General features: G+C 39.9%; 1 protein-coding gene across 5 annotated transcripts in view; it reads left to right on the forward strand.

The window, feature by feature from the left end:
- The window catches only part of LOC132398653 (small integral membrane protein 29-like), a 116,685-nt gene that overhangs the window by 88,208 nt on the left and 1,351 nt on the right, over positions 1 to 27,126 (forward strand). For 4 of the 5 annotated variants that reach the window (XR_009513737.1, XR_009513735.1, XR_009513738.1 and 1 more), the window contains 3 exons: positions 4,031 to 4,133; positions 7,957 to 8,047; positions 9,323 to 15,457. Coding sequence is in view for 1 of the 5 variants with exons in the window: in XM_059978373.1 (XP_059834356.1) it covers positions 4,031 to 4,133; positions 7,957 to 8,047; positions 9,323 to 9,369 (241 nt within the window). In the remaining 4 variants the exon portion in view is untranslated. Of the gene's footprint in view, positions 1 to 4,030; positions 4,134 to 7,956; positions 8,048 to 9,322; positions 15,458 to 25,122; positions 25,243 to 27,126 lie in introns of those variants that run through there. The other variant, XR_009513736.1, reaches the window with a different exon arrangement.

Here is a 27,126-nt window from a genome sequence, read left to right on the forward strand (position 1 = left end):
TTCACTTTGGTAGGTCAAATATGATGACAGAATATGGTATTAATGGTAAGACTCTTGGCTGTGTGGAGAATCAGAGGGATCTTGGGATCAGAGTCCATAGGACACTCAAAGACTCTATGGTTAAGAAAGCATACAGTGCATTAGCTTTCATCAATTGTGGAATTGAGTTTAGGAGCCGAGAGGTAATGTTGCAGCTATACAGGACCCAGGTCAGATCCCACTTGGGGTACTGTGCTCAGTTCTGATCAACTCATTACTGGAAGGATGTGGAAACTATAGAAACGGTGCAGAGGAGATTTACAAGAATGTTGCCTGGATTTGGGAGCATGCCCTATGAGAAGAGGCTGAGTGAACTCGACCTTTTCTCCTTGGACTGGCGAAGAATGAAAGGTGACCTGATAGAGATATACAAGATGGTGGGAGGCATTGATGGTGTGGATAGTCAGAGGCTTTTTCCCAGGGCTGAAGTGACTGCCACAAGAGGACACAAGTTTAAGTTGCTTGGGAGTAGGTACAGGGGAAATGTCAAGGGTAAGCTTTTTATGCAGAGAGTGGTGAGTGCATGGAATGGGCTACTGGTGACGATGGTGGAGGCTGATATGATAGAGTCTTTTAAGAGACTCCTGGATAGGTACATGGAGCTTAGAAAAAGAGGGCTTTGGGTAACCCTAGGTAATTTCTAAAGTAAGTACGTGTTCTCATCAGCATTGTGGGCCAAAAGGCCTGTATTGAGCTGTAGGTTTTCTATGTTTCTATTTTCTATATTAAGTGCAAAAGAGTGGTTGGGAAGCTAATCAGGACCCTCAAAGATCAAGATGGAAATCTATGTGTAGAGCCATTGGAGATGGACGGAGTTCTCAATGATGATTTCTCTTTTGTTTTTCCCATGGAGAAAGATGTGAAAAGTTGGGAATCTGGCAAAGTTGATGGACAGGTTTTGGGAACGGCCCATATTGGGTAGGAGAGGTGATGCATGCATTAAGATTTATGAAGGTGGACTGATCTCCAGATCTGGTTGAGGTATATCCAAGAATGCTATTGTTAGCTAGTGCAGAAATTGTGGGAACTATGCTGTGATATATTTATAACATCACTATCCATCCGCGAGGTGCTGGAAGACAGGTAGATAGCAAATGTTATGCCTTTTTTTAAGAAAGTTGTAAAGATAGACTTCATAATTATAGATATGTTAGCCTAATATCCATAAGATGTTAGAAAGCATTCTGAGCGATGTGAGATACTCATATTTAGAAAGGCAGATGCTAATTAGGTGTAGCCAATATGGTTTTGGATGTGGGAGATCTTGTCTTATGAATTTGATTGAGACTTTCAATGAAGCGAGAAGGAAAGTTGATGAGGACACTGCAGGAAGCATGCTTTATGTCAAGTTACATAAGGCTTTTGACATGATTTCACATGGTAGGTAGCTTTGGAAAGTTGGATCGCATGATGTCCGAGGAGATCCAGCAAAGTGGACCCAAAATCGGGTGGATGGTGGAAGTAATATAGACAAAACGCTGGAGGAACTCAGCAGGTCAGGCAACATCTGCGGAAAAGAGTAAATAGTTGATGTTTCAGGCTAAGACCTTTAATCAGGCCTGGGAAAAAAGAGATGTGAACTCGGAGTAAGAAAGTGGGGGGAGGGGAGGAAGAAGTACAAGGTTGTAGGTGATAGGTGAAACTGGGAGAGGGGGTGGAGTGAAGTAAAGAGCTGGGAAGTTGATTGGTGAAAGAGATAAAGGGCTAGAGAAGGGGGAATCTGATACAAGAATACAGAAGGCCATGGAAGAAAGGGAAGGGGGAGAACTAAAGGGAGATGATGAGCAGGTAAGGAGATAAAGTAAGAGAGGGAAATAGGAATGGGGAATGGTAAAGGGGACATTATCAGAAGTTTGAGAAATCAATGTTCATGCCTTCAGGTTGGAGGTTACCCAGGTGGAATGCAAGGTGTTTCTCCTCCAAGCTGAGTATGGCCTCATCACGGCAATAGCGGAGGCTGTGGACTGACATGTCAGAATGGGAATGGGAAATAGAATTGAAATCCGTTCCACTTCCAATTCCCATTCGGACATGTCAGTATGTGGACTCCTTTACTGCCACGATGAGGCCACACTCAAGTTGGAGGAGAATCGCCTTGTATTCCGTTTGGGTAGCCTCCAACCTGCTGGCATGAACCTTGAATTCTCAAACTTCTGGTAATGGGCCCCTCCCCCTTCTCCTTCACCATTTCCTATTCCCATTTTCCCTCTCACCTTATCTCCTTACCTGCCCATCACCCCCCCCCCCGGTGTTTCTCCCCCTTTCCTTTTCTTCTGTACTCTTCCATCAGATTCCCCCTTTGTCAGCCATTTGTCTTTCACCAACTTCCCAGGTCTTCACTTCACCCCTCCCTCCCCACCTATCCCCTACTACCTTATACTTCTTCCTCCACTCCCCATCCTTACTTTGACTTCTCACTGCTTTTTTCCAGTCCTGAAGAAGGGCCTTGGCCTGAAAAGTTGGCTGGTTATGCAGCTGTCTCACCTGCTGAGTTCCTTCTGCATTTGGTGTGTGTTGCTTGGATTTCCAGCATCGGTAAAAACCCTTGGATGGTGGAAAGCTGTTTTTCAGAATAGAGGTCTGGGACTAGTCATGTGCCCCAGGGGGTAGGTACTAGGCCCATTATTATTTGTTATCTATAATAATGAATTGGATGAGAATATATGAGGAATAGTTAGTACTTTTGGATATCACACTGAAATAGGAGGTGTTGTAGACGTTGAAGATGAGCATCAAAAATTGCAATACATCTTGATCGGTAGGCTGAGGAGTGGGAAATGGAATGTAATTTAGTGTTCAGTCTTACATTTTTGCAGGAGAAATCAAGGTAGAACTATTGGTTTTGGTTATTACCTGCTCTGTGGAAGCATCACCCCACATCAGCCACTTCATAACTACAAAATACAATTGGAAGCAAATCATCTGCTTTGCAATAATCTGTTGGAGGAATTGAAGGCAAAAATGGAGAGCCATAGCTTTTAACCTTTAATTCTCCAGTAGTGCTTACGTGAAACATATTTCACAAACTGTAAAACGATGCAAGTGTTTTGACCTGAAATGTCGTCAATTCCTTTCCTCCTACAGATGCTGCTTGATTCACTGAGTATTTCCTGGAGATATTTTGATGCTTCAGATCCCAGCGTCTACAGTTTTGTGCGTCTCAGATCCAACAGATTGCCTAGGGAGAGCCATCAGCCAAGTAATGAACAGCCTTGGCTCTCATTGACCCTCTGAAATATACCCAAAACTGGTTCCCTATATCTGAAGAACATTATTTACTCATAGTCCTGTTGTATTCGGTTTCCCTTTTTTCCTAGTGTGGTTTCTGCTATCCACAAATGTGGCCACCCTAAGCTTTTAATAAGATTGTCATCAGCTGCTTTACAGTGAAGAATAATTTCTCCAGTTACACTTTCCAGGTCCTACGCTACATCTCTTTAACTTCACATGAATGGTGCTCCTCTTCGGTTGATTCACCAGATGTTGATACTTCAGCAATTATATTTCTGCCCTTGGAGCCAAAATTTCACACCCTGAGATTTTCTTGTTAGCTCAATGCCTGCAATCAAAGGTCTTCTGGAAACAAAGTATTCAAGACCCACAGACAATGGTTAACCTTGCTTATTATGTATTGTTTTCAACAAAGGGATCTATGATTAGTTCCTAATAAAATGTCTGCGTAAATAATTTTATACAGTTTGTAAAATATGTTTCATGTTAGCACTATTGGAGAATGTAAAAACTGTTACTGATCCACTAATTGAATGTGCATTGAAGCTAAGTGTTTGGACTACAATAATACCATGTATCCTACAGTGAAAGGTAACATAAAAGAATTAATGACCCAAGGTCCTGTCGTCTTGCTCAGGAGAATTTCTTAACTGAGAAAGGTTACAATATTGGTGGGTTATATATTTGTTCAATATTTTCTTTGGTAAGTATTCCTTCCTTCAGCAGTGAAAAGATTAATCCGTTTTACTTTGCTTCAAAGGTTAGAAAACCTACGCAACAAATTGGTACCGATTTATTCATACGACCCTAGTGAGGATCATAATAATGTGGAAGAAGAAGTAGATACTAATGGAGAAATAAAAGTAAGTAAAATCTGTGTTGAGAATTCATATTTTGTATGATAGCATATGTTAAAAAAGCAGGATGACTAAATCAGTCAAAACCTCAAGAAAAATTCTTCGTCTGAAGATCCAGTAAGCAAACACTATGAAGTTTTACAAAGCAGAAAAAACATAAGAGATAGGGAGCAGGAGAAGGCCATCTGGCCCATCAAGCTTACTCCACCATTCAATAAGATCATGGCTGACCTGGCCATGGGCTCATCTCCACCTACCTGCCTTTTCCCCATAACCTTAATTCCCCTACAATGCAAAAATCTGTCTGGCCTTGTCTTAAATACATTTATTTATCCTCCACTGCTTAATTCAGCAGAGAATTCCACAGATTCACCACTGTCTGGGAAAAGTAGTTTTTCTTCATCTCTGTCCTAAGTCTGCTCCCTCGAATCTTGAGGCTATTTCCCCTAGTTCTAGTCTCACCTGCCAGTGGAAACAACTTTCCTGCCTTTATCTTATCTATCCCTTTCATAATTTTATGTTTCTATAATACCTACTCTCATTCTTCTGAATTCCAGTGAGTACAGTCCCAGGCGACTCAATCTCTCCTCATAGTCTAACTGCGTCATCTCTGGAATCAACCTGGTGAATCGCCTCCAAAACCAGTATATCCTTCCTCAAGTAAGGACAGTACTCCAGATACAGCCTCACTAGTAACCTGTACAATTGCAGCATAAGCATAAACTCTGTTTTTAAGTTCAATCCCTCTAGCAGTGAAGGCCAACATTCCATTTGCCTTCTTGATGGCCTGCTGCACCTGCAAACCAACCTTTTGTGATTCATGCACAAGCACTCCCAAGTCCCTCTGCACAGTAGCGTGCTGCTATTTTTTTAATCATTTAAACAATAATCTGTTAATTTTTAATTTTTTCTTCCAAAGCGGATCACCTCAGATTTACCAGCCTTGTATTCCATCTGCCAGAACCTTGCCTACTCACTTAACTTATCTATATCTTTTTTCAGACTCTTCGTATCTCCTACACAATTAGCTTTTCCACTCAGTTTAGTATCAATAGTGAACTTAGATACACTACACTCAGTCCCCTCTTCCAGATCGTTAATGTATACCACGAACAATTGCAGGCCCAGCACCAACCCCTGCGGCACACCACTCACCACTGATTGCCAACCAGATTAACACTCATGTATCCTAAATCTCTGCTTTCTATTGGTTAATCAATCCTCTATCTGTGCCAATACATCACCCCGAACTCTATGAATCCTTATTAAGCAACTTGTGGAAAACCAAGTAAATAGCATCCATCTGTTCCCCTCTAATTACCGGTTTTGAAATCAGCTGATCCCAGCCATACTGCGGTTGCATTGTTACAGTTGGAAACATTTCCCTGTGAATCAGAAAATGGAAAAGTCAGCCAAGGTTCATTCATCTGCCAGTTTTCCTGGATTTCCTGGACTTTATATTCAATGGCATGACCATTGAAGGCAAGCATGTCATACACCTTTCTTACCATTCTACCTGATTGAGCTTCCACTTTTGGAGAGCTGTTAGCTTGCACCCCAAAAAGAATTATCTGTATATTGGTGCTCCTGAGGGTCCTGCCATTTCTGTATACTTTTGTCTTGCACTTAACTTCACAAAATGCATTTGGGATCTAATGGTCAATGATTTGGAGCAGTGTGGATCTGGCATGGAGCAGGAAAAGAACCAAAACAAAGTGGAAATGTATCAGAAGCAAGCATCCCTAACTGACTGACAATTTTTTGAATTGGTGAACTTCCGTCAGTTGATGTTTCCATTTGTTAATCACCTAACTACTACAAACATTATTTCCATCAAAGATCTAGAAACCTGAGCTCTGATTATGTTCTCCCAAGCCCCAGAAGATACAGGTTTTGCCATCTCTGCTTTACTCCTAGTCATTAGCCACTTCTAATCTAACATTTCTGCTTGCCTACAAGATTTTCAACAAGCTAACATTTATAGTGAGGACTGCAGGCTTTCATCAACCAGTGCCTGAGAAAGATCCCAAACTTCAGATCGGCCAAAAAAATAACCAGCCAGACTGTGTGAAAAATGCCAACCAGGAATCCACAGAGACACAAATACGTAAGATGGATATGGCCACACCTTGAGGAAGCCAACCAACAACATCTCCAGATAGACACTAAAATGGAATCCCCAAAGAAAGAGGGAAAAGTGACATCCAAAAAAACACATGAAGGAGAGATGCTGAGGCTGAAATTAGATGATGGGGACACTCCTGGTCCACTCTTGAGAAATTGACTCAGAGCTGAGGACAATGGAGATGGGTCATCGATGGCCTCTGCTCCACTGGGAGCTAAGGACCCAAGAAGAAGAAGAATCTTTATAGTAACACAATGGAGTGGGTGGAGTTTATTGCTCCTCTTCTCACCCCAATAGTTTTATTGATGATAGGCTTACCTAGATATTTGGGTTAATTTACATTTTAGCTTCAATTGAGATCTCATGGACCAAAACATTAACTGTTTCTCTCTACCCAAATGCTGCCCGACTCACTCTTATTATTTCATCTTTATTTCCATCTTTGTCACCTGTCCTATTTAAGTGGGATAATCAGTAGTTTAGAAATGAGTGTCCTTTTGTGATTGAACCTATCTATTCTTTAATTTGTCTTTCTTTTATGTGTGGCTTAGATTTTTTCCTGATTTAAAAAAAACAACTAGGGCTTTTCCTGGACTTCTGTTTGTAAATTCTTCAACCTACTCTGCGTAATTTTCGTCCTCTTCAGGTCCTCTGTGTTGAGCATGATTTACTTTCATTCCAATTCTGTGGAATGGTTGTTCAGGCTGCAGGCTCTGTCCTTGGCTAATCAGAAGATGGTGTTGCCAAATGGTGCTATCAATATTGTCCAGGATTTATAGAAACGACGACAGCAACGCCGTTCCAGTTCTTGGGTAATCCATGTCTACAAGTGTACAGGAATGTGGAAATCTTTGCAGCCCAATAGTATCAGGTCTAAGCCGACCAAAGTTTGTTATGGGGCATGTAGGTGCGGAAAGTGATCCACATTTTGCTGGTTCTCTTTGTGCATGTTATTGTGAAGGACATTGCTGTTGTGCTGTAGGATCAGGTTGCGAGCAAACCTTTCTTTCACAGATGTTTTGTATAAGTCCCATTCTTTCTTGTGCTAGTCAATTATTCTTGGATCTTAAACAATGTATGTGTAAATATGCCAGTATTATCTGCAGCTGAAGTGAGCGATCCTCATTCTGGAATGTAGGCAATAAAGGTTAAATTGTTCCCATTCTTCCTGAACTTTAGCTCTGAGGAGAGGGAGACAGACGGAGAGAGTTAACAGTTCTGGTTGATAATCAATTCCGGGGAATGGCAGAGTTAAAGCAAGAGCTTTAATATTCAGAGAAATGTGGAGAGAAGGAGAGAGCACTGAAGGAAATTACTGGAACGGACACAAAAGCAGAAAAACACTGGAAATTCTCATTATGTGAAATTGCAGAACATGATACTGAGTTCAGAAGTCTGTAAAGTTGCTCTTTTTTTAAGAAGATGAGTGGTCCTCCTTCAATTTATTTTGTATCTTGTTGGAACTGTGGGGGCTGAGGTCAAAGTATGAGCAGAGAAGTGAAAGAGCAGGTTGCCTGTATTTGCACAGGAAGCAGCCACGGGGAGGGAAATGGGATTCTATTAGCAGAGATTGGTGAGGATCGGGGAACCCTTTCCTTGGTTTGAGGTTCAGTGTGCATTTTCCTATAGTTCCTATGAATTTACTAAAATATTATTTTGTTATCTTTCCTGTAAGCATTACCTTTTTAAATTTATATATTTCAGGATAATTGTGAACTTCCAGCTGAGAAGGCAACAGGACAGAATGAGAACTGTGCCTCCATTTCTGATACGGGTATTGGTGAGCAAGAAACAGGTGAATCAAAATTTTCTCATTTTGATTCATAAGAATTTACAACATAAAAAAGTGCATCAATATCTCTCTAATAAGGTACAATCATAGACACAAGAGATTTTGCAGATGCTGGTAATCCAGGGCAACACACGATATGCTGGAGGAACTCAGCAGGTCGGACAGCATCTAAACAGTTGGTATTTCGTGTTGAGACCCTTCTTCAGGACAACCATATTTTACTTGTTGCTGTAGTCAATACATTATTTATGATACCATTTCTTGATGCAGGAACTATTAAAATTGTCCGCCCAATCAAAGCTATTCCAGGTAATTTTGCTCAGGTATTTGAAACAATATGATCAAGGAATTACTAATCTAATAGACTCAGAATTAATCAGGAACATGATGGAAAAGCCGACATTGCTTTTAAATGACACCTTCAGCTCATATGCTCAGTTCCAGACCTGTTTACGGAGTTGTAGGAAGCTGGGAAATAGAAGGAAAATCCTAGATGATGTAGTAGATGGAGAAAAATGGCTGAGGAGGAGGATAGCTGGATTGAAAGATGAGAGGATGATGGGGTTATGGAAGGGGAAATGAAAAGAGCTGCAGATAAAGGGGAGGATGGTTAGGGGAGATAAGGAAAAGTTGAGAGGTGATTGTGACAAGGTAGGGGATGCATAAAGAAAAGAGTACGAGGAAGCTATTGGCCAGGAACCTGGTCAGTGGGGCATTTGGAAAGGTAAAATGCTTGTAAAGGGGATAGAAAGGGGGTCCCCAACAATTTTTATGCTGTAGACCCCTGATATTAACTGAGGGGTCTGTGGATCAATGGTCAGGAACCCCTGGGGTTGAATTTCATAGAGAAGGCTTAAGACAAACGTACATGGCAAAACATATGCTTTCAGCAAATGGTGGTACATTTATCCAGTGGGTGGCTGAGACATATTTTCTAGATGCCATTTATGTTGAGATTTTTGATTTTATCTGTGAGAAATGGGGATGCTATCATGTCTTCCATAATAGCATTCATTAATATATTGCTAGCTGCTCCCTGATTTGCTTCTAGCCATCCCTGGTCCCTCAGGAAAATAATTTTTTTCCCTAGTTCTTTGTGATATCAGAATTTAGTGCATGGACAGCTATTTTCTCAACACATTATTGGTTACACAAGAATGGTAACCGTTTTCTGTTGCACAGAAGACTGACCGGCACCTTTGAAAGTGTTTATTAATGTAATGGTGTTATTTAATGTAATATGCAACATTATATATCTATAATAAATCTATTCCGCAGGTGTACCAAAGGAGAAACAAGTTTTGCAGATTGAAAGTGGACAGTGATAGAGGCTCCCTCGTGGTAAAACTGAACAGCTGAACCAATATTTTTTACAATTATTTTTGAACTAATTATCTGATTGTAGCATTATGTTTCTGTTGCAAAGCTGGATCTTTCAACATTCTGTTTGTGAACTGACTAGAAATGAAATGAAGGAAATAAGATAAATTGTGTTAGTATTTTTGTGTGATTTATCTTTAAATATGTGTGCATTCTTGTTACTTTGGGAAGCATTTTGGTAACTTGGTTGAAAACTCTTTAAGATCAAGTGGAGCGTCTGTGAATTTATTATGAAGCCTTTTGTGGACAGTTACCTTGAATGAATATTCACATATCCGAAAATGGTAAATAAACCTTTGGTGTCCTGGTTAAGGACTGATGCATTACTACACAAACAAGAAGGCATATCAAAATATACATAGCTTTAAAATTGAAAAATAGCAGTACAAACAGAAACTGAATTGTTTTGAGGTCGGCCCACAATGCAAAACCATGCTTTGAATATTTGTTGATTCTGTATTCCTTTACTCCCTTGATTGAGACACTCCACTGCAAATGTTAAAATAACTTGACTGAAAGTTGCATTCTGTTATCTCCCCGATGTGATCCAGAACAACATTCATGTCACTCCACTTACCATCAGGAGGATTTGACCATGTATTTGTAATTTCACTAAATGTGCCTTAATGGAGAAAAGAGACTTTGTATCTCACAAGGCCCTCTACATCGTATGGCAACAGAAAATCTTCTGAAGGTCACATAAGAATTATAAACATAGAAATGATGCATCTAATTGGATCATATTAAAGTGTTTCCATGAGCATTTAGGAAATGCATAAAAAGTGAGGTGGCAGTGTGAGTGGATTCAGTCATGGTTGGTAGCTACTATTGCTTAACTCAGTAATTGCTGAGCTAATGGGTTGGATTACTTATTACTACATTGAATGTAATTGAATGCAATAAATGTATTTCATATAAGTTGCTACTTGTGGTTTTATGCTAATAATAGCAATAACTGAATGGAAATGGTTATTTTGCGGCCTTTGCTGTGTGAACTTCAGGAAGAAACCATTAGTTCTATGACCTACCCCTCTTACTGGTTATAAACATGAGAAGTTCTGCAGATGCTGGAAATCCAGAGCAACACACACAAAATGCTGGAGAAACTCAGCAGGTCAGGCAGCATCTACAGAAATGAATAAACAGGTGATGTTTTGGACCGAGATCCTTCTACAGGACTGAAAAGGAAAGGTTGTTTTGATCATAACTTAGGTTGGAGGCAGTGCATTCCAGTTAGACTCCCTTAGACTCAAAGAAGAATAAGTCGGCCAAAACTTCTCCATTCAAAGCAGTGATCCCTTCTGGGGAAAAAAAAACATGTTTATAGTTATGCAGGAAATAAGATTTTTACATGTACATAACATTTCAATTGTAAAATTCCAACATTAGTTGTACAGCTCCTTTCAAGAGATGATGGAGAGGATGTCAGAACAATCCATTAAATTTTATTTATTTATTGAGATACAGCGTGGAATTGGAAATTCCAGCCCTTCGAGCTGTGCTGCCCAGCAATCCCCCAATTTAATCCCAGCCTAATCACGGAACAATTTACAATAACCAACTAACCTACAACTGGTCCATCTTTGAACTGTGGGAGGAAACCGGAGCACCTGGGGGAAACCCATGTGGTCACAGGGAGAACATATAAACTCCTTACAGGCGGTGGTAGGAATTGAACCTGGGTTGCTTGTACTGTAAAGCATTGTGCTAACCATACTGTAATTAAAGAAATTCAGCTTGATATCTGTACACACATGATGTATGGGACAAGATATGTAATGTGAACTTTAAGGTTTTGAGGTTTATCTGTTGTAGCAGAAAACATGAGCACTCAAATATCTGACCCTGGAGGGAGATAATTTCCTTTAAATATGAAGAGCAGAAACTAAAGGGTTGTCGGGTGTGTGATTAAGAAAGTGATTGTTGTCAGGTTATGCAATTGAGAGCACATTGTTTCAAAAAATCTATCTTTCTTAGCACTCCTATTACCACTTGGCTGTTGCTAAGTTCCATCGGAGTACTCATATCAAGGTATGAATGCTCAATCTAATAATTTTGAAGGTAGGAGTATGCACAAAGACCTTGTAGGATATGGCCAGGTCATCAGCTCTGTAATTTGCTTCTATCATCTTTGTGCCAATGGGGTGGCATAGTAGTGTAGGGTTAGCACAATGCTTTACAGTATTGGTGACCCGGGTTCGATTCCTGCTGCTGCCCATGAGGAATTTGTAAGTTCTCCCCATGTTCTGACCACATGCGCTTTCTCCAGGTGCTACAGTTTCCTCCCAGAGTGCAAAGGCATACTGACTGGTAGATTAATTGGTTATTGTAAATTGTTCTACAGTTAGGCTAGGGTTAAATTGTAGGTTGCTTGACGGTGCAGCTCAAAGGACCTGAAGGGTCTATTCCACGATGTACCTCAATAAAATAGTGAACTATGCAAGACTACGGTTTTTGCAGAAGAAAGGCACAAAATTCAGGCCAACAGGGAGAATTTCAGCCTTGCTTTATTATCTAGGTGAGTTTCTTTCAACATTGCTTCATGCAACACAAAAACATATTCTTATATTCGATTTTCCTTCAGGCTATCTCTTAGATGCATCTATGTCATTCATTTAAAACAATCCAGGTACTGTTCTGAGCTTCATTTTTACCTTTCCCTCAACTTTTAAAGTGATTTCTCCTGAATTATTTATTCATGTTTGCCTTTTATTTACAATCTACTGTTTGACCTATTTCATTAGTGGGAATGTTACAATGTCCTACCAAAAGCCCACATAGTTTAAAGCATCCCTGTCAGGTCATCTCTCTGGTTGTTCTAGAGAAATTATGCCCATATTTTCATCCAAAAATTGTAGCCTCTTGGTTAGCGTGTATTCAAATAAAATTCATTGGTATGTCATGAATATTAGTTTTTTAAAAGAAAATGTTTATGGCATTCTCCCTCTTTAAAAGCTGGATTGCAATTAACTACTGTCAATACACGGCATGAAGTGACTGCAGGCCAGTGTTATCAGTGCACTGGTAAAAAGAGAGCATTGTTCAAAAAGCAGAGCCTCAGAGTAAAACAGTTTAAAAACAAGTGTGATTTTAAAGCGTGTGATTAAAGTAATGACCTTGCAAAACCCAGTCAAACAAATAATCCCCAAGTTACTCTTTCATATTGTTTATACAGAATTTAATTTGTTAATATTTTATTTGAAATCAGTGCACAATTCAGTTTTAAAGGGGTATTACCAGAACTGTATTGTAATTTCTTTTCTTGCATGACTTATAATGAGATCAAGACCAAGGGAGCAAAAATAATTGAACCAGGTCAGAATAAGAATCAGCTTTAATATCACTGGCATATGTTGTGAAGCTTGTTATATTTGTAAGAGCAGTACATTGAAATACATAATAAAATAAATATTTACAATAAGAAATGTATTTATAAAATTAATTTCAAAAAGTACTGCAAAAAGACGGCGGAAAAAATAATTGAGGTAGTGTTCATGGGTTCATTGTGCATTCAGAAATCTGATGGCAGAGGGGAATTTGCAGTCAATTCGGATTGGCAACAACATTTCCTCCACAATCTCCATCAGCAAAGATACACCACAAGGCTGTGTGCTTAGCCTCCCACTCTAGTCGTTTTACCCTTTACTATCTGGCATAGCCGCATGGTGGTGTGCCGCAGGGCACAGTTCTGGGTCTATTGTTGTTTGTCATCAATATCAACGATCAGGATGATACTGCAGTAAACTTGATCAGCAAATTTGCAAGTGACACCAAGACTGGAAGCGTTGCAGACGGTGAGGAATGGTATCAAAGCTTGCAGTGAGATCTGGACCAGCTGCAAAAACAGGCTGAAAAATGGCAGATGGATTTCAAAGTAGCTAAGTGTGAGACGTTATACTGAGGGAAGACAAACCTAGCTACAACTTACACAGGGAATCGTAGAACACTGAGGAGTGTGGTAGAACAGAAGGATCCGGGATTACAGATCCATACTTCCTTGAAAGTAGCATCACAGGTAGATAGAGTCATTGAGAGGGCTTTTGGCATGTTGGCCATAAATCAAAGTATCGAGTGCAGGATTTGGGATGTTATGTTAAAGTTGCATAAGGTATTGTTGATGCCTAATTTGGAGTATTGAGTGCAGGTCACCTGCCTACTAGAAAGATGTCAGTAAGTTTGAAAGAGTACAGAGAAGATTTACGAGGATGTTGCCAGGACTTGAGGACCTGAGTTAAAGGGAAAGGTTGAATAGGTTTGGACCTTATTCCCTAAAGTGTAGGAGAATAATGAGAAATTTGACTGAGGTATACAGAATTATGAGGGGTATAGATAGAGTAAATGCAAGTAGGCTTTTTCCGTTGTGATTTAGTGGACTAGATCTAGAGGTCATGGATTAAGGGTGAAAGGTGAAATGTTAAATGTTTAAGGGGAATATGAGAGGGAACTTATTCACACAGAGGGTGGTGAGTAAGTGGAATGAGCTTCCAGCAGAAGGGATAGACTCGGGTTTGATATCAACATCTAAGAGAAGTTTGGATAGGTACATGGATTGGAGCGTAATGGCAGCTTCGGTGCAAGTTGACTGGACTAGGCAGATTATTGGTTTGGCATAGAATAGATGGGATGAGGGGCCTTTTACTGTATTGTGGTGTTCTACGACTCTATCACTTTATCACTCCATCATGCCCTCATTGGCAGCAGAACGCAATTTGACTGTGACAAATTAACATGGTCAGTGTGGAGAATGCAATTTATAACAGAAATCTGGAAACAAATGTTTGCCAAAATAGATCATCAAGAATTAGCAACCTGGAAAAAAATGTAAGGTAATTTTATTATTTTATAAATTCTGCAGAATTGCACAGGTGTTCATGCAAAATTTCTTTATATCATCATTATTATATAATGAACCCAAGGCTTAGCAAGCATTGATTGTGTAATTATGTTATGCTACTCTGAAATTTCCAGTAAGAAGATGTTGATCTTCAATACCATTTTCAAGTCTGTGGAGATATTTGACAGTTTTTCCATCGGTTAGAAGAAAGCCTTTAAATGTTACTTTTAAAGCAATACATTACAGGAAAAGGGTTATGATAAAGTCATACAGATGTGTATTAGTTTATTAGTGCTTGTTCATAATTGGTGCATCCCCAGAGACACTCGCAGATTTCTGCAGATGTACCCTAAAGAGCATTCTAATTGTTTGCATCTCCATCCTGTAAGGAGGAGCCACTGCACAGGATCAGATAAAGCCGCTGAACATTGTAAACTCAGCCAGCTCCATCATGGGCACTAGCCTCTCCAGGATTGAGGGCACCTTCAAAAGGCGATACCTCAGAAAGGCAGCATGGACATGCCCTCTTCTCATTGCTACAATCAAAGAGGAGGTGCAGGAACGTGAAGGCACACACTTGACGATTCAGGAACAGCTTCTTCCCCTCTGTCATCAGATATATGAAAGGACAATGAACCAAAAATCACTACCTCACACTTCTTCCCACTCTTTTTGCATTACTTTTTAAGATTCATTTGAAAAATATAATTCTTATTTTAATTTACAGTATTTTTCGTTGTTATCAGAATCATGGCATATATCATGAAATTAATTGTCTTTGTGGCAGCAGTCCAATGCAATACATAATAAAATTGTGAATTACAGTAAATATATATATTAATTAATTAGATTAAATAAATACTGGAACATAGAACGTAATAAGTAGTGAGGTAGCGTACATAGGAACTTGAAATTGCTCAGTCTTTCTACTTTTGATCCCTTCATGAGGACTGGTGTGTATTCCCTCATCCCACCCTTCCTGACGTCCACAATCATTTCTTTGGTATTACTGTCAAGGTTGTTGCTGTGACCCCAATCAACTAGCTGATTTATTTTGCTCCCATATGCTTTCTCATCACGGCCTGAAATATGTTATAAAACAACAAATTTCACCGTATATGCCAATGATATTAAACGTAAACACGAGGAAATCTGCAGATGCTGGAAATTCAAGCAACACACTCACAATGCTGGTGGAACGCAGCAGGTCAGGCAGCATCTATAGGGAGAAGCGCTGTCGACGTTTTGGGCCGAGACCCTTATCACCTCAGCCCAAAACGTCGACACCACTTCTCCCTGTAGATGCTGCCTGACCTGCTGTGTTCCACCAGCATTTTGTGTGTGATAATAAGCCTAATTGTGATTCTGATGTGTTAGTTGTTATTCCTGCTGTTCAGCTGGAGGATTTCTTTTCCCAGTTGTGCAAAGCAAGAATTATCCGTTACACCTGCTGCATTTTCTCCTTCCCCCAAATTCTCACTCCCAGTCTAACACTGACACGCAAATTGTTTTGGAACAAGGATTGTGGAAAGGCTTGTAAAATAAAGCCATGGTTGGTTTGCCAAGTCAAAATGGTTATACAGTAATACTAAATGATCTGTAGAACACAACAGGATAGAATTTTGTATCATTTTGTGCATTAAAGGTATCTTACATAAATTGTATTTTGATTACATTATTACTATAATCCCTGTGTTGTGGAATAAAATCCCATAATGAGATGAGCCTGGGAACAAATTAAGTATTTTCTTGATTACCTTTAATCTACTGAATAGTTTAAAAATTACAGAACTATGGGTAGCTTGTAGTGGTTATGGAATTAGTTTTTGTGATCCACTTTAGGTACTAATGTTCTTATTTCTGATTGCTGAACAGTTTCTCTTGTAAGAAGTCCACAGGGTGGGAGAGAGCAGCATAAGTCGGTTTTGTTGAGTGCCATGCTGACAGCCAAATGTCAGATATGGATAATGGCCTCTTCTGCAAGGTAGAATTTGCCTTAGAGTAAGTCTAGTTTGTTACCAAGGGAATTAGAATGGGAAGGAAAGAAGAGGAGGAAAGGTGATAGCCACATTTTCTGAATGGAATCAAGTGAATTGGAATGGTATGTCTCCTTTCACATAAACAAGTCATAAAATTGACTTTTTTCTTTAGTAGTCATATGAAGTAACTGTGCATTTATTTTCATGAATCCAAAATAATGTAGTCAGTTTTCATTTTGTCTGACTGTGTCCAATGTGATTTTATGCTTCTTTTAATGGTTTAATGTTAAGTCATTTTTGGTTAGGATATGGATGCCTTAGATGGCCTTTTAAACCCTTTAAGTTTTAAACTCACTGTTTCCATTGTGAAGTAATTGGTTAAAAATTGTTCTGTGCTTTAATAACTGTTGCTGTTGACTCCAAATACTTTTAAACCTCGTACAATTTTGTAACATGAATTGGAAAAGGAGAAGAGACTCTATTAATCCTATTATCTTTCTGTGATAATTACCTTCTTTATTCCAAATTACTCTTTTTCTCTGTTGGCCAAGTATAGCAAATATGAAAATCTATTTAGTTATTAGACTACTGTAATTTTGAGCATTTTAATTAATTAATTTGTATGCAATTTTGGTTATCAGTTTTTACTGATTTAGAGGTGTTTATACACTTATGATTCACTGTGAAATGGAAGTGCTGGTTTATCCATTAAATAGTGACCACATTCCGAAACTACATGTTCTAACAATAGATGAACATTCTGGTCTCTGAGGTAAATATCTGGGGGGGGGGGGTTCCCCCTCATATATTAAAAAAAACACTTTTCGTTGGTGTACCTAAGTTCTTAAGATAGTTTCCTGTAAATGTATTACAACCCTTTGATTCTCTGGTTTGCCAAGTGACTACAAGTTGTATCTTTCACTCTTTCCAGATCATTCAATTTAGCAGCTATCTTAGTTTTTCCTCCTTAGCAAGGCAATTCCATAGTGGCCTCCAGCTCAGTAATTCACTGGTCATGCACAGTTGAGGTTTCCTACACTCCTATAAATCTTCATTTGGTCTCTGTCAAAGTGACAGTAAGAACTTCGACATCAACTCCCAAAATGCAAACACCATTCAAAATCTGCCTAAGGGATGGCTTCTCCCTGCTGCTTACCGCCATAACTGAGTTTGACTGCCGTCTATACGAGATGGCATTTAGCCAAATAGGTTGAAACACGGTTGAGACAACATCATGCTGAGTATTCTGAGTACTGTTTTTAAGCTGGCTGTGCTGTGATTTGTGGGAATGACTCTTTTCATTGAGTAAATATCTTTAATATAATTTCTAGTTTCATGTAAACACTGGTAAAGGTAGTGACTTGGCAATTCAATGCTCTGGAATACAAAATATCCTTAGCAAATGTTCACTCAAAATCCCATCACCAGAAATCCTTCAAAGCATTATTCAAGTGTAGGGAGGTACTGAAGGGATTGGACACCAATGGGCAAATTTGCCAACTATTCCCTAAGTTGTGTGTTCAAGATTTTTATGGAAATGTACTTAGCAGAGGATGACTGCCACTTCTAAGAGAGCAAATAGTTGGAGATCATCATCATTGGAGATAACATTAGGGAGACCCAGCTTTGATCCTGTAATAACTCTACCCACCCATTATAAAATGGTTGTAAAATAGCTAAACTTGCATTTTAAATCACTCTAGCATTGTGTTTTGCACTGCTAAGTCCCAGGTGCTAGAATAGCCTCCTTGCAATAAATTTTCATTTTTACCCACCTTAAAGACTGCATTTGACCTTGTTTGCTCAATAGTGTTTTCTGTGACTGTGTCAAATTTGGTTTGCTAGCATCCATGTGAAGTGTCTTCTGTTGTGAAAGCTGCATTAAAGATTCTGCATACACATTACTGTAAATGTCAAGCTTCAGTGTGAAGATACAGTATTACCTGTACTTAATTCTTAACTTATTGAATATAATGATCCATAATTGTACATTTTGAGGTATAAATGAGTTCATTGGAATACGGGGAGAAAAAGGATCTGTCATGATTGAATGCAGGAGCAGATTTGATGGGGCAAATGGCTTAATTCTGCTCCTGTCTTATGGTCTAAATCCATTCCAGACTGATATTTGGCCTCTGAGCTAGAAGGGCAAATGGAGCCAATGGCCAAAGAATGCGATTTGTGGTGTATATCAAAGATAGCATATAATTGTTAATTCAGAGAAATAAAGAAGTGTTAGGATGACGTAGGAAGTCAATAATAGTGCAGTAACAGGTAGTTGGCTGAAGATATACCTGAGGGTTTTGCGTACCATTGAGGTTTTCTATAAAGATTGACACCAATAGTGAGAGCTCAAATTAGGAAATCAGATTCAGATTCAGATTCAGTTTATTGTCATTTAGAAACCACAAATGCAATGCAGTTAAAAAATGAGATAACGTTCCCCCAGAATTATATCACAAAAGCATATGACAAAACAGACTGCACCAGAAAATCCATGTAACGTTTGGCATTCCCCAGTCCAGAGTCCAGAGAGGCTGCTGCTTATTAATATCGTGCTACCGTCTAGTGCTTTCCGCGGAAAGGAGCTCCAAATCCACCAGACAAAAACAAGACCAAAATCTAAACCTACAAGACCTGCACAAAACCACATAATTACAACATATAGTTACAACAGTGCACACAATAGCATAATTGATAGAAAAAAACAGACGATGGGCACAGTAAAAAAAGTCCAAGATGTTAAAGGACTGTAAGTTCAAAAGAAATCACCACAGTTTCCACAAGTCCCCAGGATCCCGACAGACTCGCCATCCTATGCCGGCGGCAGAAGGGAATACTCCCACTATGGACTTCCAAGGCGCCGCCTGACTCAGCCTCGCAGATGCAGCAGACAATGGAAGCTCCGTCGAAACCAGCCTCACAGACACAGCACACACCGAAAGCGACCTGAGTCCGTCGAACCTCCGAGCCGATGACCATCCCCTCCGGCACAGCTTCTCCGAGCACCATCCTCTGCCGAGCGTATTAAGACGGCCACGCCAATGGCCATCGGCAACGCGACCCCAAGGACTGGGGGCCTGTTCTTCCCAGCAGAGTCCCGGACCTCACAGCAGCAGCAGCAATGAAGAAGGTCTTCCTGGAATTTCCCGTGGATGTTCCTCCATGCTTCCACGTCCGTTTTCTGAAATGTTTCTGTTCCCAGACTATTAATTCACCATCTTGACTACTCAAAGCAAAATATCTTCCAAAGACTAGATGGTTGATGCATTTGCTCAATGCACAGTTTATTTGTTTTACTTTCAATTCTTATCAATCATTTTTCTCAACTTTTTGATTTTCTCAATGGAGATTGCATGGATGATATTTGTTGGTTATGTACCTTGTCATATGACATGGGTGATCATGGTCTTTCCAATGACAACAACCATGATTATTCTGGGCAAAGAATACACTATTTCATTACTCAAACAGGCAAAAGCTCTACGTGATTGCACAGCTAGATTAAAGGTTAGCTTCATTTGTTTCATGTTCATTGAAACATACAGTGAAATGTGTTGTTCCTGACACTACCTAGCATGCCCAGAACTTACTAACCCTTACGTCTTTGGAGTGTGGAAGATAAGCAGAGCACCCAGAGGAAACATGTGGCCACGCAGAGAACGTACAGGCTCCTTACAGACAGTGGAATGTAACCATGATTGCTGGTGCTTTAAAGTGTTACATTAGCTGCTATGCTACCATGCTGCTCCGCAGTGTGGCTGGAGAGCAAAAGGTGGTTGAAGTCAATAGAGTCAGTGGTGGCATGGTCCTAGTGGAAAGACTTCTACATCTCATAGTCCATACATGGTGCTCTATAAATCTGAGTTTCCCGCGGCCATCAAAATACAAACCCCATTTCCAGAAAAGTTGGGATATTTTCCAAAATGCAATAAAAACAAAAATCTGTGATATATTAATTCACGTGAACCTTTATTTAACTGACAAAAGTACCAAGAAAAGATTTTCAATAGTTTTACTGACCGACAATTGTATTTTGTAAATATACACAAATTTAGAATTTGATGGCTGCAACACACTCAACAAAAGTTGGGACAGAGTTAAAATAAGATTGAAAAGTGCACAGAATATTCATGTAACACCGGTTTGGAAGACTCCACATTAAGCAGGCTAATTGGTAGCAGGTGAGGTATCATGACTGGGTATAAAAGTAGCGTCCATGAAAGGCTCAGTCTTTGCAAACAAGAATGGGTTGTGGTTCACCCCTTTGTGCCAAAATTCATGAGAGAATTGTTAGTCAGTTCAAAAGGAACATTTCGCAACGCAAGATTGCAGAGAATTTAGGTCTTTCAACATCTACAGTACATAATATTGTGAAAAGATTCGGAGAATTCAGAGACATCTCAGTGCGTAAAGGGCAAGGTCGGAAACCACTGTTGAATGCGCGTGATCTTCGAGCCCTCAGGCGGCACTGCCTAAGAAACCGTCATGCTACTGTGACAATTATAGCCACCTGGGCTCGGGAGTACTTCGGAAAACCGTTGTCATTTAACACAGTCCATCGCTGCTTCCAGAAATGCAACTTGAAACTGTATTACGCAAGGAGGAAGCCATACATCAACTCTATGCAGAAACGCCGGCAAGTTCTTTGGGCCCTAGCTCATCTTAGATGGACTGAAAGACTGTGGAACCATGTGCTGTGGTCAGATGAGTCCACGTTTCAGCTAGTTTTCGGAAAAAACGGGCGTTGAGTTCTCCGTGCCGAAGATGAAAACGACAGTCCTGATTATCATCAGCGAAAGGTGCAAAAGCCAGCATCTGTGATGGTATGGGGTGCATCAGTGCCCATGGCATGGGTGAGTTGCATGTATGTGAAGGTACCATTGACTCTGAGGCATATATTAGGATTTTAGAGAGACATATGTTGCCATCAAGGCGATGTCTCTTCCCGGGACGTCCATGCTTATTTCAGCAGGACAATGCCAGACCACATTCTGCACGGGCTAAAACAGCGTGGCTTTGTACACACAGAATGCGTGTGCTTGTCTGGCCTACTGCCAGTCCAGATCAATCTCCTATTGAAAATGTATGGTGCATCATGAAGTGGAGAATCAGACAACGGAGACCATGGACTGTTGAGCAGCTGAAGTCTTATATCAAGCAAGAATGGACAAAATTTCCAATTGCAAATCTACTACAATTAGTATCCTCAGTTCCAAACTGATTAAAATGTGTTATTAAAAGGAAAGGTGATGTAACACAATGGTAAACATGCCTCTGTCCCAACTTTTGTTGAGTGTGTTACAGCCATCAAATTCTAAATTTGTGTATATTTACAAAATACAATTAAGTTGGTCAGTAAAACTATTGAAAATCTTTTTTTGGTACTTTTGTCAGTTAAATAAAGGTTCACGTGAATTAATATATCACAGATTTTTGTTTTTATTGCATTTTGGAAAATATCCCAACTTTTCTGGAAATGGGGTTTGTAGAATACTTTTACAAGGAAGGCAACAATTACAAGACATGAGCAATCATGATCAAATGGTAACTAATCTGTCAATGTAACTCTATTAAAATTAAAAATACTTAGCCTCAACTTATCTTCCAGAATTGATAAATGTTTTTTTATTGTCACATGTACCCAGATCCAGTGAAAAGCTTTGTTTGCATGCTATCCAGACAGATCCTTCCATATGCAAGAACGTGGATGTAGTGCAAAATTAAGACAACACAGAATGCAGAATATAGTGTAACAGCTTCGGAGAGAGTGCAATACAGCTGGACGATGAGCTGCCGGGGCCTTGATAGATAGACTGGGAGATCAAGAGTTCATCTTTATCATACAAGAGGTCTGTTCAAAACTCTTATAGTAGTGGGAAAGAAAGTGTTGTTGAACCTGATAGTTAATATTCTTTTGTACCTTCTGCCAGATGTTAGTGGGAAGAAGAGAGAATGCCTGGGATAGTGGGGGTCTTTGATCATGCTAGCTGCTCTCCCGGGGCAAGTGTAGTTACATTCCTGTAAAGTACACATTTTTATAAGTTATAATTCAATTCCACATGAGGATTTTTCAATCTGAGTTGTTGAAGAGGGTCTCTGTTGCTTTGTCTGTTCCAGCTTCTGGTAACATTGCTAAAAAAAAGTCTTGAATTTTAACTTGTTCTTTATATTAGTTATTTTAGTGTTTTATACTCGATATTTAAAGTTAGATTGTTTAAATGAAAATCATTGACATTTTATGCACCATATCCCAGACTGCTTTAGAAGGTGTAACTTGCAAACATTTTTAAGGTGTTTTAAAAAAAATTTGTTCACCAGACGGGTTGGAACTAACTTCCTGCTGGCTCCTTGAACTAAATGCCATGCTAGGCCATTTCATATGGAAGTCAAGAGTCAACTGCACTAGCGGGACAGGAGCCACACTGGCTGTGGCACAAGTAATCAAAAGCTGGTAGCACCAAGGATTGTTGCTGGTTTGAACTCCAAGGGGCGGCACAGTGGCATTGTGGCCCAACGTTTTACAAATCTAGCGATCCAGGTTCAATTCCTGCCGCCGCAAACTGTAAGGAGTTCTTATGTTCTCCCCATGACTGCGTGTGTTTCCTCCTGGTGCTCTGGATTCCTCCCACTAGTCCAAAGACATACCGGTTGGTAGGTTAATTGTTCTTTGTAAATTGTCTCATGATTAGGCTAGGAGTGGTTGCTGGAAGGGCCTATTCCTCAATAATAAATAGATTCAGGTTTATTTGTCACATGTACTTTGAAACATACGGTGAAGTTCGTCTTTTGCATCACCATCAAACACACAGGATGTGCAGATGGCAGGCTGCAAGTATTGCCACACATTCCAGTGCCAACAAAGCATGCCTACCTGCATGTTGCAGTGTAGTAAAGTCACATTAGGGAGACCATTATCAGTGATGATACATGCTTTAAAAAAATTAATTCCCCAGGTATTGACTTGAATGACTGTATTCCAGAATTGTCAAGAGCCGGTTGATGAGATTTCTTTTCAGATGTAGGGGATTGGACACCCTCTAATGGTAATAGCATGTGGATGGGCAGGAAGAGGGAAGAAGCTGTGCGATTCAGTGAGATACCACATGAGTGGTTGTTGTCTGTAGAGACAGCAGCAGTTGTTCACCTTGTAAGTTGATCTGATCATCGGAATCAGATTTTTTAATAGAAATATAGAAATCCTCCAGCACAATACAGGCCCTTCGGCCCACAAAGTTGTGCTGAATATGTCCCTACCTTAGAAATTACTAGGGTTACCCATAGCCCTCTATTTTTCTAATCTCCATGTACCTATCCAAAAGTCTCTTAAAAGACCCTATCATATCTGCCTCCACCATCGTTGCCAGCAGCCCATTCCACGCACTCACCACTCTCCGTGTAAAAAAACTTACCCTTGACATTTCCTCTGTACCTACTCCCAAGCAACTTAAACATGTCCTCTCATGGCAGCCACTTCAGCCCTGGGAAAAAGTCTTTGACTATCCATGCTATCAATGCCTCTCATTATCTTGCACACCTCTATCAGGTCACCTCTCATCCTCTGTCGCTCCAAGGAGAAAAGGCCGAGTTCACTCAACCTATTCTCATAAGGCATGCTCCCCAATCCGGGTAAAATCCTTGTAAATCTCCTCTGCAGCCTTTCTATGGTTTCCACATCCTTCCTAAAGTGAGGCGACCAGAACTGAGCACAGTACTCCAAGTGGGGTCTGACCAGGGTCCTATGTAGCTGCAACTTTACCTCTCGGCTCCTAAATTTAATTCCACGATTGATGAAGGCCAATACACTGTATGCCTTCTTAACCACAGAGTCAACCTGTGTAGCTGCTTTGAGTGTCCTATGGACTTGGACCCCAAGATTCCTCTGATGCTCCACACTGCCAAGAGTCTTACCATTAATACTATACTCTGCCATCATATTTGAACTACCAAAATAAACCAGCTCACGCTTATCTAGGGTGAACATCCGCCATTTCTCAGCCCAGTTTTGCATCCTATCAATGTCCCGCTGTAACCTCTGACAGCCCTCCACACTATCCACAACACCCCAAACCTTTGTGTCATCGGCAAACAGGCTCTTGTATCTGGTAGTACTGAGAAGAGTGCTTGTCCTAAATGGTGAGGACCCTTCACTTCATGATAGAAGCCATGTTCATGAGGCAAGCCTTTGAGGACGTCAACAGTGAAGGGGAGGTGTGTGCTCATGTTAGAGCCCTCTGCAGCCTTTACTGATTCTGTGCCGTGGAGCCTCCATACCAGGGGTAATGTAACCAGTCAAAATGCTCTCCACTGCGCACCTATCGAAATTTGCAAGTGCTTTTGGTGACAGACCTCCTCAAACTCCTAATGAAATATAGTGGCTGTCATGCTTCCTTCTTAATTGAATCTATAAGTTGGACCCAGGATGTTCACTGTGTTGCTCACCCTTCCCAGCTGATCCCTGGCCAATGGAGTTTCCATACCAGGTGGTGATGTGACCAGTCAGAATGCTCCCTAATGGACAGCTGTAGGAATTTGCTGTTTTTTTTGTTGACATCAAATCTCCACAAACTCCTAATGAAGCATAGTTGCTGGCTTGCCTTTTTAGTGATTGATTTAGTCAGAGTAAACTAAAGATGTTACTGTATCTGATTGGACTTATGACAGAGGGAGGGAGGATTGTGTGATATTATAAAATCCTCAAATGAGCCAATGGAGAATGCATTATGGGCAATCAATATAGGTAACTTGCCTGGCAATGAAACAGCTGATTGTTACTATTTATTTTGACACTCAACCAGGAGCAGGGAATAACCTTTGATATACCAGTTAATGTTGTGAGAAGAAAATTACAGATGATCTGAGACTGGATTATTTGTGAAATTCAGGAGTCTGACCTTGGGAATGATTGTTGCAAGACAGTTACGTTGAAGGGAGCATGCAGCAATGAAAGACTGCAGAGTTGGGAAAAACACAGGCTTGAGATGTTGGATGGTCAACAGCAGAAGGTAAGTGCAATGAGGCATGAGACAAAGTTAAAGATGGAAGATCAGTAATGTTATTGTTAACATCTTACTAGTTTTTGTGATTAAGTTTTATTCCCTTGTATAAAATGCTTCAGTTACAGTGGTGTTTTGATCATGAACCTCTGTCACTTTGCCTTGGCCTCAGGATGTTGGTGCAGTAGCTTAACCGCTTTAATTTCATATGCTATGATTTTTAAATAAAGTCTAGCACAATCAGTTAGTAGCCAACAATATTTAACTTTTCCGTCCAGCAGAAACTATCAATAGTTTTATTCTTCAAGCCTTGCGTTCCTAGCTAAAAAAAAGCTGTTGATTAGGAAATCTAATTTGGTTGCTGAAATCTGTTTGATGCCGTGTTTCTATTAGCCTTGTGGCTGTGTAAAACCCCTATTCAGCAACTGTTTCACAGCCACCACAGCTTCTGCAAAACTGTTCTCCATTTCTGACTTTATATAGGACCAGATTTTGTGGGAGCCAAACAGAGAGGCCCCAAGCAATGGTAGGCCCTTGAGCGATGTAAAGTGATGACACAGATGCACCAGATTAATCCCTGAAACACATCCGTAAAATTTTGACAGAGAGTAAAGCCAACATTTTAAAACATCTTAAATTATAATAATTACTAAGTTATAATAATTAAATCAATTAATAAATAAAATATTCAACCAAACCGAATAATTAAAAACATTGTTCTTAACGGGCTTCTTTGTAGTCCCACAATTGCCTGGTGCTGGATTGACGTGCATATTCTCTTTCATAACTAATGGAGAAGATCAGAAAGCTCTTGTCACACTATTGGGCTCAACAAAGGTCCATTTCTGGAGCGCAGCCAGGAAATCACAGAGAGAGCTCGGCCAGTTGGTTTGGATCTTCTACAAATTTACTGCCACACTGAGAAGCTGACAATTCTGGATTACAAAACCCTGTAACGTTGAGCTCATTTATTTTTAAATGAGACTACAGAGCTGAAAGAGATCAAAAATACTGGGCATTTAAAACAAAGCACAATAATTGTCAATCCTCTGGAAACGAAGCCTCATTGACAGTGAAGGTTGATGCTTCTTTCTGTGAAATCATTGATGTGCAACCCCTTCAACTGAATGAACCCACAAACAAGTCCAAAATTCAGATATCTTTGCAGCAATTAATTGAATTGTATGCAGTTTTATTGCTGCAATTGAAAACAGAGGGGCTTGTGCTGCTTATCCCATGTATTGGAAGACAGCTGATGTATTCCACCACAGCTTGGGATCATTATCATTTAGCAGTAACCACTTGTCTGCTTCTCTCAATAAGCTACATCAGTTTTGTAACAGAGGTGACCCAGGAAGTCTTCAACAGCACTGAGAATAGACTGTCAATATACTGCCTGCAGAAATAACTGAAAATCTATCAAGATACTCTTGCTTGGCAAGACTTGTGTGGTACTATGTTGCACAAGTCCTTCTTCCAGCAGTTCATACTTCCTTTGCAATCTTTGAACAGTGGAAATGGGGTAGACTTTTCAGGCCTTGAAGTTTGAGCTTAATTATACTTGTGAATGAATTTCAATTTTAATTTCATTCCTTTGTACAAATCTCTTGGTTCCAAACTCAACAGAATCAACTGACCTGATGTCTTCAAAGTTTCAAATATCCCAGCTTCCATAACATTTTGGATTTCCACTAGTCATTGTGCGAGAAGGAATTTGCAAACTTCCCTTGTTCCAAATTTACAATTATATCCTGCTGCAAAGGATTATATTATCAAAGGAAATGTTTATCACTGTGAACATCACAATTACCTTTTAAACTTGGCTTTTGTTCCTAAAATGTTATGAAATATATTTAATACTTAAATTTCAATGCAATATTGACAGATCCATAT

This window comes from Hypanus sabinus, chromosome 8 (genome assembly GCF_030144855.1).
Source record: "Hypanus sabinus isolate sHypSab1 chromosome 8, sHypSab1.hap1, whole genome shotgun sequence".
Lineage (NCBI taxonomy): Eukaryota > Metazoa > Chordata > Chondrichthyes > Myliobatiformes > Dasyatidae > Hypanus > Hypanus sabinus.